Below are 13917 nucleotides of genomic sequence, written 5' to 3'. Positions count from 1 at the left end.
TTGGCCTAGAATTTTTTTATAATAATCATGGCAATTATAATTTGTGACTATATATATATATTACGACCTATCTGCTTCTAGAAATAAACACGGAAGGCTTACACTGTCACACCAAACAGTAATGGCGGACACCGTTCACGCAGCGTCGGAGTCCGATGACTGTTTAAACCCAGAAATCAGATCCGAGATGGAGGTAGAAAAATCACCCAAAGAGGGAAACGTCGAAACCAAAGAAAAGAGCATAGATATCAGCGAAGATACTTTCAAGAAACCGGCCATTTTTGCGGCGCCGTCAGTAGCGTTTAAGAAGAGCAAAAGTGTGCAGAAGGTCGAACCCGAGTCTGACAGCAGTGCAGTCAAGCTGATCAAAGATCACCCGAAACCTGAGGCATCATCTGTGCAAGAACCTTCTAAACAAGAAAATGATGATCAGTCCATTAAACATGATTCTGAAAATCGAAATCAACCTCCTGTGAGCGAGAAGCGTCCTGCACCAGAAAGGCATATCACTGCAACACCAAAACCGGATGTCCAGAAATCCTTAAAAACAGCCAAAGTTCCACCAAGTGGTAAATTTCCTCCTCTACCATACACGGAGCCTCAATGGGGTGGGGTGGCAGGTGTCTCTTACACCTTTGAGCTGCTTAAAAATGGGTCCATCCTGGACAATGTACCTCTCACTCAGCAGAGTTACTTTGTGGTGGGACGCTTACCAGTGTGTGACATCTCTCTGGAGCATCCCTCCATATCACGCTATCATGCCGTGGTGCAGTATCGTGGAAAGACAGGGGACACCGGTGCTGTAGGAGAAGAGCTTGGGTTCTACATTTACGATCTGGGTAGTACTCACGGCACCTTCGTAAACAAGAACAAGGTCCCTCCGAAGACTTATATAAGGCTGCACGTTGGACATGTGGTGAAGTTTGGAGGAAGCACTAGGCTGTTTGTCCTCCAGGTTAGGAGTGTCCTGGTTTTTAAACTTACATTGGTGTCAAAAAGGCTTTTTTTTTCTCCTTCATGTCCTCTGCTTAATTTTCTTACAGGGTCCTGAATCGGATGAAGAGACAGAGTCTGAGCTGACCGTTACAGAGCTGAGAGAGCGGGCCAGAAAGCAGCGAGAACAGCTAGAGAAGAGGATGATGGGAGATGGTTCAGATGGTGATGATGATGATGATGACGACGACGGCAATGACAAAAAGATTGAAGAGAAGGTTGCCCATGGAAGACGTGCTGCAGACGACAGTGGCTGCTCATGGGGAATGGGTAATAGCTCAATCTAATCCTTTTTACATTTCATATTGCTGCATTGTCCCAAGAGGTGTTGGTGTGAACTCATAAATAAATCTTAAGATAGATTTGTTTGTCTTGACCAAAGCTTGAGTTTAGCCAAAAAATAATGTAGCGGCATGCAGCCAGATTTACTAAGCAAAATACACATTTATACTTAGTTTCATTGATTTACTCTGCTCTGGGGTTTTATCTAGAGTCTTGAAGGGTCTCTGTACTGTGGCAAGTTTTTATCAGTTAAATCACTTGCCAATAGGCAAATCTAGAAAATCCTATTTATTTAGTTTTTAAATACATACATAAACTGCTTTTTACATCTGGATGTAAAGCAAATATATATATAAAAACACAAATCACTGTTTAGAACTTTGTGAGTTTGTTAGATTACATGCTCTGCCTCCCCATTTTTTTAAGTGTTAGAAAGTACTAGTAACCAATTCTTCTGTAAAAAAAAAAAAAAAAAAAAAAAAAAAAGGTTTACTCACAAGGCTAATCTTACATTAATCTTGTATTCAATTACTTGAGCTTGCTTATTTCCTCATCAGTAATTTGTCATTAAGACCATTAAAAGCTTGATATTTCTTGCTACTACAGGCCTATACTTTTGCCCAGAAGTGTGCGTGCGTGCGTGTGTGTGTGTGTGCGTGTGCGTGCATGCATGTGTGTGTGTAATGTACTTTTCTTTATATTGTTGGATGAACAGGAGAGGAGAACGTCCCAGAGGAGGACGAGAATGAAGAAAATCCATTTGCTACCGAGTTTCATGAGGACCAGGAAGCAGCCTACCTGAAAGATCCTAAAAAGGCCCTGCAAGGCTTTTATGATCGAGAAGGTCGGACTGTTGTTAAAGTCTGGTTGTAGTTTTGTATAGAATTCTCCCTGATTTTGGACTTAATCATGCCTCATTATTTCAGGAGAGGAACTGGAGTTTGAATATGACGACAAAGGACATGGCACCTGGCTCTGCAGAATCAAGTAACAAATACATTTACATTTACGGCATTTAGTTTACCATCAGCCTAAAACATTGTTGGGAGGAATTTTAGCACACTTATGGGGGGGGGGGGGGAGACAGGGGAAATAGGTGCTACTTCAAGTATTTCAGGAAGAGGTAGGTCTTGTAAGTCTCGCAACCCCAGTGGATTTTCCCAATCCACATTACCAATGGAAAAAAAAAAACACTGTTTAAAATAGTACTGGACTTTCTAAAAAAAAAAAAAAAAAACAGTTCTGAATCATGAAAATGTGCTTAATAAAATAAATATGGATTTATAAATATAATTAATAATTTATGAATAACAAATATAATATAGCGCTCTCAGTGCAGCATGCAGTCTCTTGTGTAAAACCAAACAGCACATGACATCAGGGATTTGCCTCATAATGACATCTGACCACCTCAGCCGCTCCGGCAACACACACAAGCCGGAAAAACTTATAGTTTCAGCAATCATCGGTGCCGATTTATCGGTCGACCCCTAGTGTTTATTGTCTGTAACTGCAGCTCTGATTATAGTTCCAGCTGCAACACAAAGCACAGGCTGATTTTAAGTAGCTCATGCTAATATGTTATCGTTTCTATGGTAAATAGTTTCTATAGTTTTGCCGTGACAAATGTTTGTATTGATTTTAAGAGACCAGAGTAAAAAAGAACGATTGGTTGCTGGTAACAGAAAATAACTTGCTTCATTGACATCCCATTATTTGAACCTACCAAATAACTTTTTTATTCAATAAAAAATTTAAAGTTTTGGCAAATTGCCAAAGGAAAAACTCTTACATGATATTATTGAAGGATAATCAATGCTTAATCCTTATGTGTATCTGGTGTCAACGCTCTAAACTGATTTACTATTTTATTTTTGTTTTGTTTTTTTCTGCGCAGGTTACCAGTGGATGATGCTGCAGGCAGGCAGCTGATCGCTGAGGTCACACACTCGGGTAAAAAGAAGGACGCAGCTGTACAGTGCTGTTTGGAGGCATGCCGCATGCTGGAGGCTCGAGGCCTGCTGAGGCAGGAGGCAGGTCAGATGCTGGAGGCTTTAAACCTGTGCTCATAACACAGGAGATGGACTCAGAACACACTCAGTACTGTTTAGCATCATGCTACTGTATAGTAGCCTGTGTGTTCTTCTCCTTCTGTATTTGGTTTCTTTGTTTTTCATTCTCTTTGTCTGATTCGGTCGATTTTTTTTATTTATATTTATATATATATATATTCCTCTCTGTCTTTAACTTTGTACTTTTTCAGGGGTTTCATAATCTTCCTTCTTCATCCCTCCCTTTCTTCCTTCCTTCCTTTTCTCTTCCTTCCTTTCTTCCTCCCTTTGCTTTTCTCTTCTTTCCACCCTCCCTTGCTTGCTTACTTCTTTCCATCCTGTCCACTTTTTTTTCCTTTTTTCTTTCGTCCTTTCTTTGTTCCCTTTCTTCTCTTCCCTCCTTCCTTCCTTCCTTCCTTCCTTCCTTCCTTCCTTCCTTCCTTCCTTCCTTCCTATCTTTTCATTTATTATTCTTTTCTCTCCTTTTTTTCTTCTTTCCTTTTTTTCCTTTTCCTCCCTTCCTTCCTCCCTTCCTTCCTTACTTTCTTCTTTCCTCTCTTCATCCCTCTCTTCCTACTTTCCTTCCTCTCTTTATTCCTCTCCTCATCCCTCCCTTCTTTCCTTCATCTCTTTATTCCTTTCTTCATCCCTCCCTTCATTCCTTCCTGTCCTTTCTTTTTTTTCTCATTTTCCTTCCTTTTCCTTTTTCTTTCTTTCCTTTTCTTCTCACCCTCCCTTTCCTTCCACCCTCTCTTCCTCCCTTCTTTCCTCCCTTCATCCCTCCGTTTCTCCCGTCCCTGTTTTCTTCCTTCCTATCTTCCTTCCTTCCTACCTTTTCTTTTTTTTCTCTTTTCTTTCCTTTTTTCTTCTATTATTTTCTTTTCTTCCTCCCTTTTTTTCCTTCCTCCCTTCCTTCCTTTTTTCCTGCTTCCTTCCTTCCTTTCTCTCTTTTCTTTTTTTTCTTCTTTCCTTTTCTTTTTTCCCCTCTTCCCTCTTTTCTTTTCTTACAGTTTTTTCTCTTAACATGAAAAGAAAGAAAGGAAAGGGGAAAACTTTTCTTTTTTTCCCCCTTTCCTTTCTTTCTTTTCATGTAAAATTAGAATATAATTGAGCTTTTGAAATAGTCCTGAGCAGTGGTACATGACGAATGCACCCACAGAAGCGTGAAGGAGACGTACAGGATTTAACATGCGTGCTGCCACTGTCTCTCGCCTCCAGTCTCCCGCAAGCGGAAACAGAAAAACTGGGAGGAAGACGACTATTACGACAGCGACGATGACTCCTTCCTGGACCGCACGGGGACGGTCGAGAGGAAGAGGAAAGAACGCATGAAGAAAGCCGGCAAGATCCAGGAGAGACCTGAGACATACGACTCTCTGGTAAATGATCTCCCACGTCACAGACCACGTTATAGACACTTCTGTGTGACTAACGGGATTATTGTAGTTATTATCAATATTAATCATGAATACTCCATCACTCCTTCTTCCTCTGTGTTATTGTAAGGTTTCTAAGCTGGCTGAAGTGGAAAAAGAGCTGGCTGAAACTGAGAACACACTCGGTTCTTCTGAGAAAGGTGAGATGCTGAACTGTCTTTGGATTTATGCTTCACTCTCTTTTCACCTCATTTGTGGTTTTCTTGTCTATCTTTCTTTTTTTTCTTTCTCTGCTTCTCTTTTTCTCACGATTTCTCTTTTGTTCTTTCTTTTCTTTTCTCTGTCTTTGCTTCTTTCATGTCTTTTTCTTACTTTCTCTCTTTTACACTCATGTTTTTTCTTTTTGTATCTTTCTTTCGTTTTCTGCTTCTTTTTTTCTTTTTCTCTCTCTTTCTCTGCTTCTCTTTTTCTCACTGTTATTTGTTCTCTCTTTATTTATCTTTTTCTTTGCTTCTCTCTTTTACAATTTCTTTCTTTCTTTCTTTGCTTTTCTGTCTTTCTGATGTCTTTATTTGTCTTCTTACTTTCTCTCTTTTACACTCTCTTTGTCTCATGTTATTTCTTTTTTATTCATTCTTTTTCTTTTTTTTCCCTCTCTCTCTCTGCTTCTCTTTTTCTCCCTCTCTATCTTATTTATTCTCTCTCTCTATCTTTCTTTCTCTGCTTCTCGCTTTCTCAAAATTAATTTCTTTCTTTCTTTGCTTTCTCTCATTGCTTTTCTCTCTTTCTTTGCTTCTTTCTTTCTCATGTCTTCTTCTCACGTTCTCTCTTTTACAATTTCTCTTTCTCATGTTATTTCTTTTTGTATCTTTCTTTTTGTTTTCTGCTTCTTTCTTTTTCTTTTTTCCTCTCTCTCTCCCTCTCTCTCCCTTTCTCTGCTTCTTTTTTTCTTACTTTCTATCTTCTGTTCTCTCTCTCTCTATTTATCTCTCTTTCCCACTCTCTTTTTGTCTTTTTTTAAATTTCTCTATTTTTTATCCTTTTTTCTTTCTCACCCTCTTTGTCTAATTTGTTCTTTCTTTCATAGCTTCTCTATTTCTCACTGTAAATTTTTCTTCCTCATTATTTGCTCTCTGTCTCATATGTTCTCTGCCTATTTTTCAATAATTTATCGTCTTTCTGTTCTGTTTTATCTTTCATCTGTTGTTTATACTCTCTCTTTTCTAGCAGGCTTGCTATGATTATTTGTTCTCTCTCTCTCTCTCTCATGTAACTGTATGTGTAATGTTATTTGGTTGGTTTATGTGAATACATCACTAGGGAGCTGCAGCACAGCCACAGAGGACCCCCTGGATGCGTTTATGAGCTGTGTGCGCAGTCAGGCTGCTGTGGACGTGGTGCAGAGGAAGAAGCTGCATCTGCACGTGGCCGAGCTGAAGAAAGAACAACAGCGACTCTGCAAACTCATCGACTTAACCAGACCCACACAGATGCCGTCGCTGCAGAGCCAGTAAGATTTACACATTCATGTTATATGAATGTGCATGGTCCTGTATTCTTGCCTAATACTCCTGATCCACTGTAACCCTCACCAAGACTGACCGAGACCGTGTGCTCCTCCGTCATCTTTCTCAGGTCTGACTGTCAATCATCTGAAGCGGACAAGTCCAAGAAGTTATCCCTGCCTCTTTTTGGTGCTATGAAAGGTGGCAGCAAATTTAAACTGAAGACGGGAACCATAGGGGTGAGAGCCATTCTTGATTCTTCTCTCATCATTATCATCATCAATATATATTTTACTTCTTATTCGCTTTTGTTCAGCGTTTTAACTCAAAACCTTCTCATGCACACGAGCAGAAGTTGCCTCCAAAAAGGCCCAACCTGCCTCCTGGGCTCTTCAACATGAAAGAACTCCCGCCTGGAGGAGAGGAGGAGGAGGAGGAGGAAGAGATGGATGAGCGAGAAGATGAACAGGAAAAATCATACGAAATAGACGACGCTTGTGAAGACGCAGACGAAGATATTTCACAGAGCCGTGAAGGTCATTATAACGAACACACACTCCATAAATGATTTGGTGGAATAACGATTTTTTAATACATGCTAGTTTTATTTTTTCCAGTTTTTCATATATTTACATGATGGTAAGAGTCTTTTATTCTCTTCCAGCTCGTTGTAATAAATTCCAAGGTTATTCAGAGATTATTAGTGGAATTTTATAAATCATGAATCATTTAAAAGTCATAATTTAATATAGAACACTATATAAAGTGGAAAATCACTCAATCATTAAAGAGCTACAACATTGGGAGTTTGTCCCTTGAGGGAAGCTTTTAAAAAATATGGTGTCATTTTCACGAAGTGAGCATCAGTGCTTCCTCCTCCCAACCCACAACCCCCTCCCCCCCTCCTGGGGAAGGCAATTCCAAATAATTTGGCAACCCAATATTTTTTGGTAGCTTAGTGGTTAAGGCTCTGGCTTACTGATAGGAAGGTCAGGGGTTTAAGCCCCTGTATCGCTGAGCTACCACTCTTGGGCCCTTTAGCAAGGCCCCTAATCCTCTGTGCTCTAGGGTGAACCTAGATTCCTTACATAGCTTGGATATGCAAAGAAAGAATTTAATTGTGCTGTAATGTACATGTGACAAGTAAAATGACTTACTCTTTTTAATCCTAAAGTTCTAGAGATGCTGTAACAGACCACCAGGTGGCACTATTCGTCTTTTTTTTTTTTTTTTTTTTTTTTTAATGACTGTGTGACTCTTATTTTAAAGAGAAAACTCAGAACCTGGAGAGACAAACAGTAAAGAGCCCTTCCTCACATGGAAAAGAGAAGACTAAATCAGTTCATCCCAAAGACGACTCTCCGTCAGAACCTCAAGGTACGCTTGTGTTAAAAAGGCAATGTATTATTGAGCAACACAAAATCTTAAAAAAACAAACAAAAATAAATAAACAAATAAACCTTTAAATCAATTTTCCAGAGAAAGACCATCCTCCTCCAAAGAAAAGTGGAAAGATGATTGGTCCCAGTAGGGTATGTAGTGTTTTTTGTTTATGGCAAAAGACAGTGCTGCGAGAGAACGAGTGCGTCGGCGCAATGTTTGCTTTAGGATGACTCAAAAAATAATTCTGTTTTGATTTCATGACGCACATTTGAAGTGTTGGATTCACTGATGAGCTTTGAGCCATGTCCAGATTTATGTGCAACCTTGGTGAAAGAGGTGAAAAGGTTTTGGAAATAGCATCTTTTCTTATTCCAAAAAAGGACAGATTTTACTCATAATCTCACACTCTCCAGTGTTTTGTATTGTTTAAACACTATAATCACACTCTTGATATCCTCCAAATGAGGATGGGTTTCCATTTTAAGTTTGGTTCCTCTCAAGGTTTCTTCCTCATAACATCTAAGGGAGTTTTTCCTTGCCACAGTCACCATGGCTGCTCATCAGGGATAAATACACACCATTCACCTTAACTGTTAAATTCTGTAAAGCTGCTTTGAGATAATGCCTGTTGTGAAAAGCGCTATAGAAATAAAGTTGACTTGACTTTTTAACTGATTATTAAATTCTTCGCAAATGTTGGCCTCTAGAAATTAGTTAAATAGCTTGTTTATATATATATATATATATAAGGTATAATAGAGGAAAATAAGTGAGGAAAATAAGTATTTGAACACCCTGCTATTTTGCAAGTTCTCCCACTTAGAAATCATGGAGGGGTCTGAAATTGTCATCGTAGGTGCATGTCCACTGTGGGAGACATAATCTAAAAAAAAAAAAAATCCAGAAATCACAATGTATGATTTTGTAACTATTTATTTGTATGATACAGCTGCAAATAAGTATTTGAACACCTGAGAAAGTCAATGTTAATATTTGGTACAGGAGCCTTTGTTTGCAATTACAGAGGTCAAACGTTTCCTGTAGTTTTTCACCAGGTTTGCACACACTGCAGGAGGGATTTTGGCCCACTCCTCCACACAGATCTTCTCTAGATCAGTCAGGTTTCTGGCCTGTCGCTGAGAAACACGGAGTTTGAGCTTCCTCCAAAGATTCTCTATTGGGTTTAGGTCTGGAGACTGGCTAGGCCACGCCAGAACCTTGATATGCTTCTTACAGAGCCACTCCTTGGTTATCCTGGCTGTGTGCTTCGGTTTATTGTCATGTTGGGAGACCCAGCCTTGACCCATCTTCAATGCTCTAACTGAGGGAAGGAGGTTGTTCCCCAAAATCCCGCAATACATGGCCCCGGTCATCCTCTCCTTAATACAGTGCAGCCGCCCTGTCCCATGTGCAGAAAAACACCCCCAAAGCATGATGCTACCACCCCCATGCTTCACAGTAGGGATGGTGTTCTTGGGATGGTACTCATCATTCTTCTTCCTCCAAACACGTTTAGTGGAATTATGACCCAAAAGTTCTATTTTGGTCTCATCTGACTACATGACTTTCTCCCATGACTCCTCTGGATCATCCAAATGGTCATTGGCAAACTTAAGACGTGCCTGGACATGTGCTGGTTTAAGCAGGGGAACCTTCCGTGCCATGCATGATTTCAAACCATGACGTCTTAGTGTATTACCAACAGTAACCTTGGAAACGGTGGTCCCAGCTCTTTTCAGGTCATTGACCAGCTCCTCCCGTGTAGTTCTGGGCTGATTTCTCACCTTCCTTAGGATCATTGAGACCCCACGAGGTGAGATCTTGCATGGAGCCCCAGTCCGAGGGTGATTGACAGTCATGTTTAGCTTCTTCTATTTTCTAATGATTGCTCCAACAGTGGACCTTTTTTCACCAAGCTGCTTGGCAATTTCCCCGTAGCCCTTTCCAGCCTTGTGGAGGTGTACAATTTTGTCTCTCGTGTCTTTGGACGGCTCTTTGGTCTTGGCCATGTTAGTAGTTGGATTCTTACTGATTGTATGGGGTGGACAGGTGTCTTTATGCAGCTAACGACCTCAAACAGGTGCATCTAATTTAGGATAATAAATGTAGTGGAGGTGGACATTTTAAAGGCAGACTAACAGGTCTTTGAGGGTCAGAATTCTAGCTGATAGACAGGTGTTCAAATACTTATTTGCAGCTGTATCATACAAATAAATAGTTTAAAAATCATACATTGCGATTTCTGCATTTTTTTTTTTTTAGATTATGTCTCTCACAGTGGACATGCATCTACGATGACAATTTCAGACCCCTCCATGATTTCTAAGTGGGAGAACTTGCAAAATAGCAGGGTGTTCAAATACTTATTTTCCTCACTGTATATAAATTACACTGTGCTTTGACTCAACTTCCTGTTTCACTGGTGTATAAATATGAGGTGTGGCAGAAGCTTTATATCTCCCAAATCTTTTTTTATCAGTATAGATAAGAGAATTCACAGGAAATTAGACAAAAGTGTGTTGACCTTCATAAAATAGGAAATGCCAATAAAAATAGCCATTCACCTGGAAGTGCCTTGTTAATGATTAAAACAACATGGAGTTGTCATGAACCTGCCTGAAAGCGGATGTGAAGTGTATTTTGTCCCCATGCACAGTGAGAAAGTTGATCAGAGAAAGAGAAGGAAACATTTCACTACAGATGAGGAAGATTATAGTATCAGAGGTCACTAAGCCTCCACGAATTGAGTTAATCACCAGCTCTTTGCCAGCAAAGGCTTTTTCTATCAGCTTGAATATATTTAAGCACTGGGAATGTAAATAATCATGGGACTGGCTATATGATGTTAATATTCAGAAAAGAATGTAATCCAAAAGTATCAAAAAGTTTTCGCGTCTTGTTTTGTAACAAGCCAGCAGATGGCAGCACGCAGCTGTACGCACAGTCACTGGGAGCACCGACCTTCATAAGTCACCGTAGCATAAGAAATTCGTCCTGTGTACATCGGGAGCTGTGGAACTGGAGCTAATTTGACCACATGCGTTACCGCGTCTGCTATTGTGACCACGTGCGCACCCTGTCTCCGAGCTCTCCTTACACGTGAGTTTCTCGCCAGAAACAACATAATCTCACTTCCGCATCCACACTAATCGCCAGATTTGGCTCCTGCGGACTTCACCCTCTTCCCGAAGATGAAGATTCGACTAAAAGGTCGACATTTGACACCACCGACACCAATAAGGAGATCCGGCATGAACTGCAGAAGGTCCTTGACACGCTTTGAGAAAAAGACTTGCAGGACACATTGCAGAAGTGGCAGGAACGCTGGGACGCTGCACTGCTGTGCAAGGGGACTATTTTGAAGGCGAGCCTTTTTGATACCACCTCGTATAATGGAGAATATTATTGTGTACCTGTTGGGATACATAACATTATGGAATTTGTGAAGTAGTTACGGCTGTGACATCTCTTTAAGCAGACCGTGGCAGTGATCCAACCCATACATCGAAATCCTCCGAAAATTGAGCTTCTGAGGGAGGCCATGACGGCTCACTGATTTAAACCTTTTTTGAAAACCTGGGATGATTTGAAGGGGCTGAAAGCACATGAGAAAAGCCAGAAACTCTGGACTTGTTATTGAGGAATTAATGATGTCATTCATAGTAATTCAAGGGTGCAAATGATTGTGATTCAATGTGTGGTTTAGTTCAAATCAACTGATTTTTTAGAATAAATTGACTTCATTTTAAGGACCAGAGCAAGCATAAAGATTTTTATAATTTACATATCTTTACTATTCTGATCAACAGTATATAATATGTGCATATAATAATATATTCGAGATTCAAGATTTCAAGAGTTTTATTTGTCACAAACATACAACTTGCAGTGAAACGTAAATAAAATAAATACATATATTTGTGTATTCCTCCAGCCTTCAAGCACCGTGTCCAAACAGTACCCCGAGGACGACCCTGATTACTGTGTGTGGGTGCCTCCAGCAGGTACTGTAACAAGCCATTTTGCTTTTTTTGCTAATCAGGAAAAAAAACGTTATCATTCGTTATAGCCGGAACCGTTTCTTTTATTCACGCCCCATGCTTCGGATTTCACGCCGCACATTTTTCCAACATTTTTCTGTTCTGTGATGAAGTTACAAGTCCTGAAATGCTGATTTGACACAAATCGTGTAGTCTAGAATTCCTTTCAGACCGCATAAGTACCAAAACGTGGTAAAACGTGGTCTGTATGGATGAGAGGGGTTAAAAAAAAAAAAAAGGAAGTGAATGTAAAACACAGCTGCAACCCACAGCGATTAGTAATCATGGGAAGTAATCAGAATGCATTTTACTTCAAATCACTGTCAAAAAAACAAAAAGCAGCAGTTGCTTTCTGATAAGATAAAGACTTATTTGTCAGCCTGAACCTTTTTACTTGGTATGAACGATTGGGCCTTGATCTTTTTGACGGTTGGCCTCCACTGCACCGTTGTATCCGCCATATGGTCTTGAGGTTAGATTAAGTTTTATATTCAGATAGGCAGAAAGCTTATGGAAAGTTTTAGGAATTAAAAAAGGGAATGACCCCTTTCTTTAGAATTCCCAAGAACACGAGCTTCAAACCTGCGGCGAGTTAATTTAAATCGCTTGTTTATTTAAATTACATCACACAATGCAGTGAAATTCTTTTTATCAGCAGCAAAAGCAAATAAAAGTCCCTTTATTTTAGAGAAAAGGACTTTTATGGAGTTTTGTGGGAGTCACTTAGTGCAGCGATGCCATGAGTGCACTTTGATTAGTTTTTATTTCCATACTGAGGAAAATGTGTGATTTTGATAATCTGCATGGAATGTTTCGTTTGGCCTACAAGCCTATGACATAATTTTACCAACAAATAATTTGATAAATGAAGCCTGTTGATCTTCATGCTTTTTTGTTTTCTGTTGAACATTTTTGATTAGTTTTTAATAACCCTAACTGATTCACCAAGCGATCATCTTATGCTTAATGTGAGACGTGTGAATACTGCTGACTTGTCTTTTCAACAGGTCAGACCGGTGACGGTCGGACTCATCTTAATGACAAATATGGCTACTGAGAGTGTTTTCATTAGTGACATGAAGGCTGAAGGTCCAGCTGAGAAAAATATACCTTTCCATGTAAAAAAAAAAAAAAAAAAAAAAAAAAAAGATCTGGATGGCTTACGAGGACTTGAACACTTTGCGAATGGATTGCGAGCAGGACATTTTTCATGCGTTCTTCGGCTTACCGTGCGGCGTGGTGGAGGAAAAAGGAGCAGGGGAGGAAGAGGATGGAGAGTTGCAAGCTCTGCAAGGACCTTCTAAATCGCATATTAACTCCGAACGCTCATTGACTGCTCAGGTCAAGCACTGGAATCGTGATCTGTTCACCCATTAGTCAGCCTTAACACACAGGAAAAACCCATGGCATGAACATTTTCAGCACGAACGTCCTGATCTTCGTTTTAAAGTTTGCTTATTCTGTTTATTTGTCTGTTATTCCATTTTCACTTTTGTTAATGGTTACAATACAATCCAGCAGCCCTGCCTTTGCACACAGTCGTCAACTTCTCACGGGAATAAACGCAAATAACGCAGAAACCTACAAATGAACTCCAAAACCCCTGATCCTGTCACCAATATATTTGGGGATTATTTTAATGGATTACTGAGCAGGTTAGTGTATTTTTATAGGTACTTTAAACCTATTCAACCCTCCTACTCCTCACTCAGTATAACATAGAGAAGTCTAGTACAAACCAAACCCACCATACTGGTCACTCTAAATGTAACACTAGCCATCCCGGGTGAGATATCAGGCCGTCATGGGTGAGGATCTCAAGCCATTCAGTCACGAACAGCAAGTGTCCAGGCTGGATTTGTGTTCGGCTTGTGTTACCTTAGCTAGCCATCTGGATACTTGCACTGTATCCGAGGTTTGAGAGCAAGCTGTCCATGAATCAAATGACACAAGTGTGTGTGTAAGTTTGATGTCCCAGGGGTGGGGGTGTGTTGTGTATGTGTTCCTTCTATTTGATAATAATGAAGAGTGACTCAGTGTTAAAGAGGCGTGTTGGCATGAAAGCGTGTTGTTTTGCCCAAGGAAAGATTAGGCCCTCCCACAGACTTCACAACTCTCCAGTAATACTTTTTTAAGCCCTTTATTTAATTGTTCTCTTTTTTGTCCTAGAACAAGATGTAAAGGAAAAGTGTTGTTTTGTTTTTTTTATCTTCTTTTTGTAAAAATTTAAATAAATGGTCAAATGTATACTGTGGAGAAAAGTTTGGATTTTTTTTGTACTATTTCA

At 39.9% G+C, this 13917-nt stretch overlaps 2 protein-coding genes across 3 annotated transcripts in view; one reads left to right on the top strand and one right to left on the bottom strand.

The window, feature by feature from the left end:
- The first annotated feature begins 72 nt into the window (after positions 1-72).
- On the top strand, positions 73-13877 carry slc4a1ap (solute carrier family 4 member 1 adaptor protein). Of its 2 annotated transcripts, XM_083544609.1 has the most exons (14): positions 74-955; positions 1044-1263; positions 1991-2119; positions 2202-2262; positions 3173-3312; positions 4545-4705; positions 4833-4902; positions 6023-6212; positions 6338-6446; positions 6560-6743; positions 7477-7584; positions 7687-7739; positions 11525-11594; positions 12638-13877. In XM_083544609.1, exons 1-14 carry the CDS (start codon positions 122-124, stop codon positions 12685-12687), a joined length of 2379 nt encoding a protein of 792 aa, XP_083400735.1. In that variant the 5' UTR covers positions 74-121; the 3' UTR covers positions 12688-13877. The 2 variants fall into 2 exon arrangements, with proteins under 2 accessions (XP_083400734.1, XP_083400735.1); XM_083544608.1 differs by having other exon boundaries at positions 73-955; positions 11525-13877.
- Positions 11434-13917, bottom strand: part of LOC310727921 (uncharacterized protein) — a 36297-nt gene continuing 33813 nt past the window's right edge. Inside the window, exon 7 of the transcript XR_014534114.1 lies at positions 11434-11624. The gene's annotated coding sequence lies outside the window, so the exon portion shown is untranslated. The remainder of the gene's footprint in view (positions 11625-13917) is intronic.

This window comes from Silurus aristotelis (genome assembly GCF_946808225.1).
Source record: "Silurus aristotelis genome assembly, chromosome: 6".
Lineage (NCBI taxonomy): Eukaryota > Metazoa > Chordata > Actinopteri > Siluriformes > Siluridae > Silurus > Silurus aristotelis.
The sequence above is the reverse complement of the archived record's forward strand: the minus strand, read 5'-3'. Positions and strand labels throughout refer to the sequence as shown.

Bases quoted from the DNA above. Each gene is read 5' to 3' on its own strand.
- slc4a1ap (XM_083544608.1), top strand. From the start codon at position 122: ATGGCGGACACCGTTCACGCAGCGTCGGAGTCCGATGACTGTTTAAAC. The intron at 1,264-1,990 runs GTAATAGCTCAA...TTGGATGAACAG, and splicing joins TGGCTGCTCATGGGGAATGG to GAGAGGAGAACGTCCCAGAG. The intron at 6,447-6,559 runs GTGAGAGCCATT...GCACACGAGCAG, and splicing joins TGAAGACGGGAACCATAGGG to AAGTTGCCTCCAAAAAGGCC.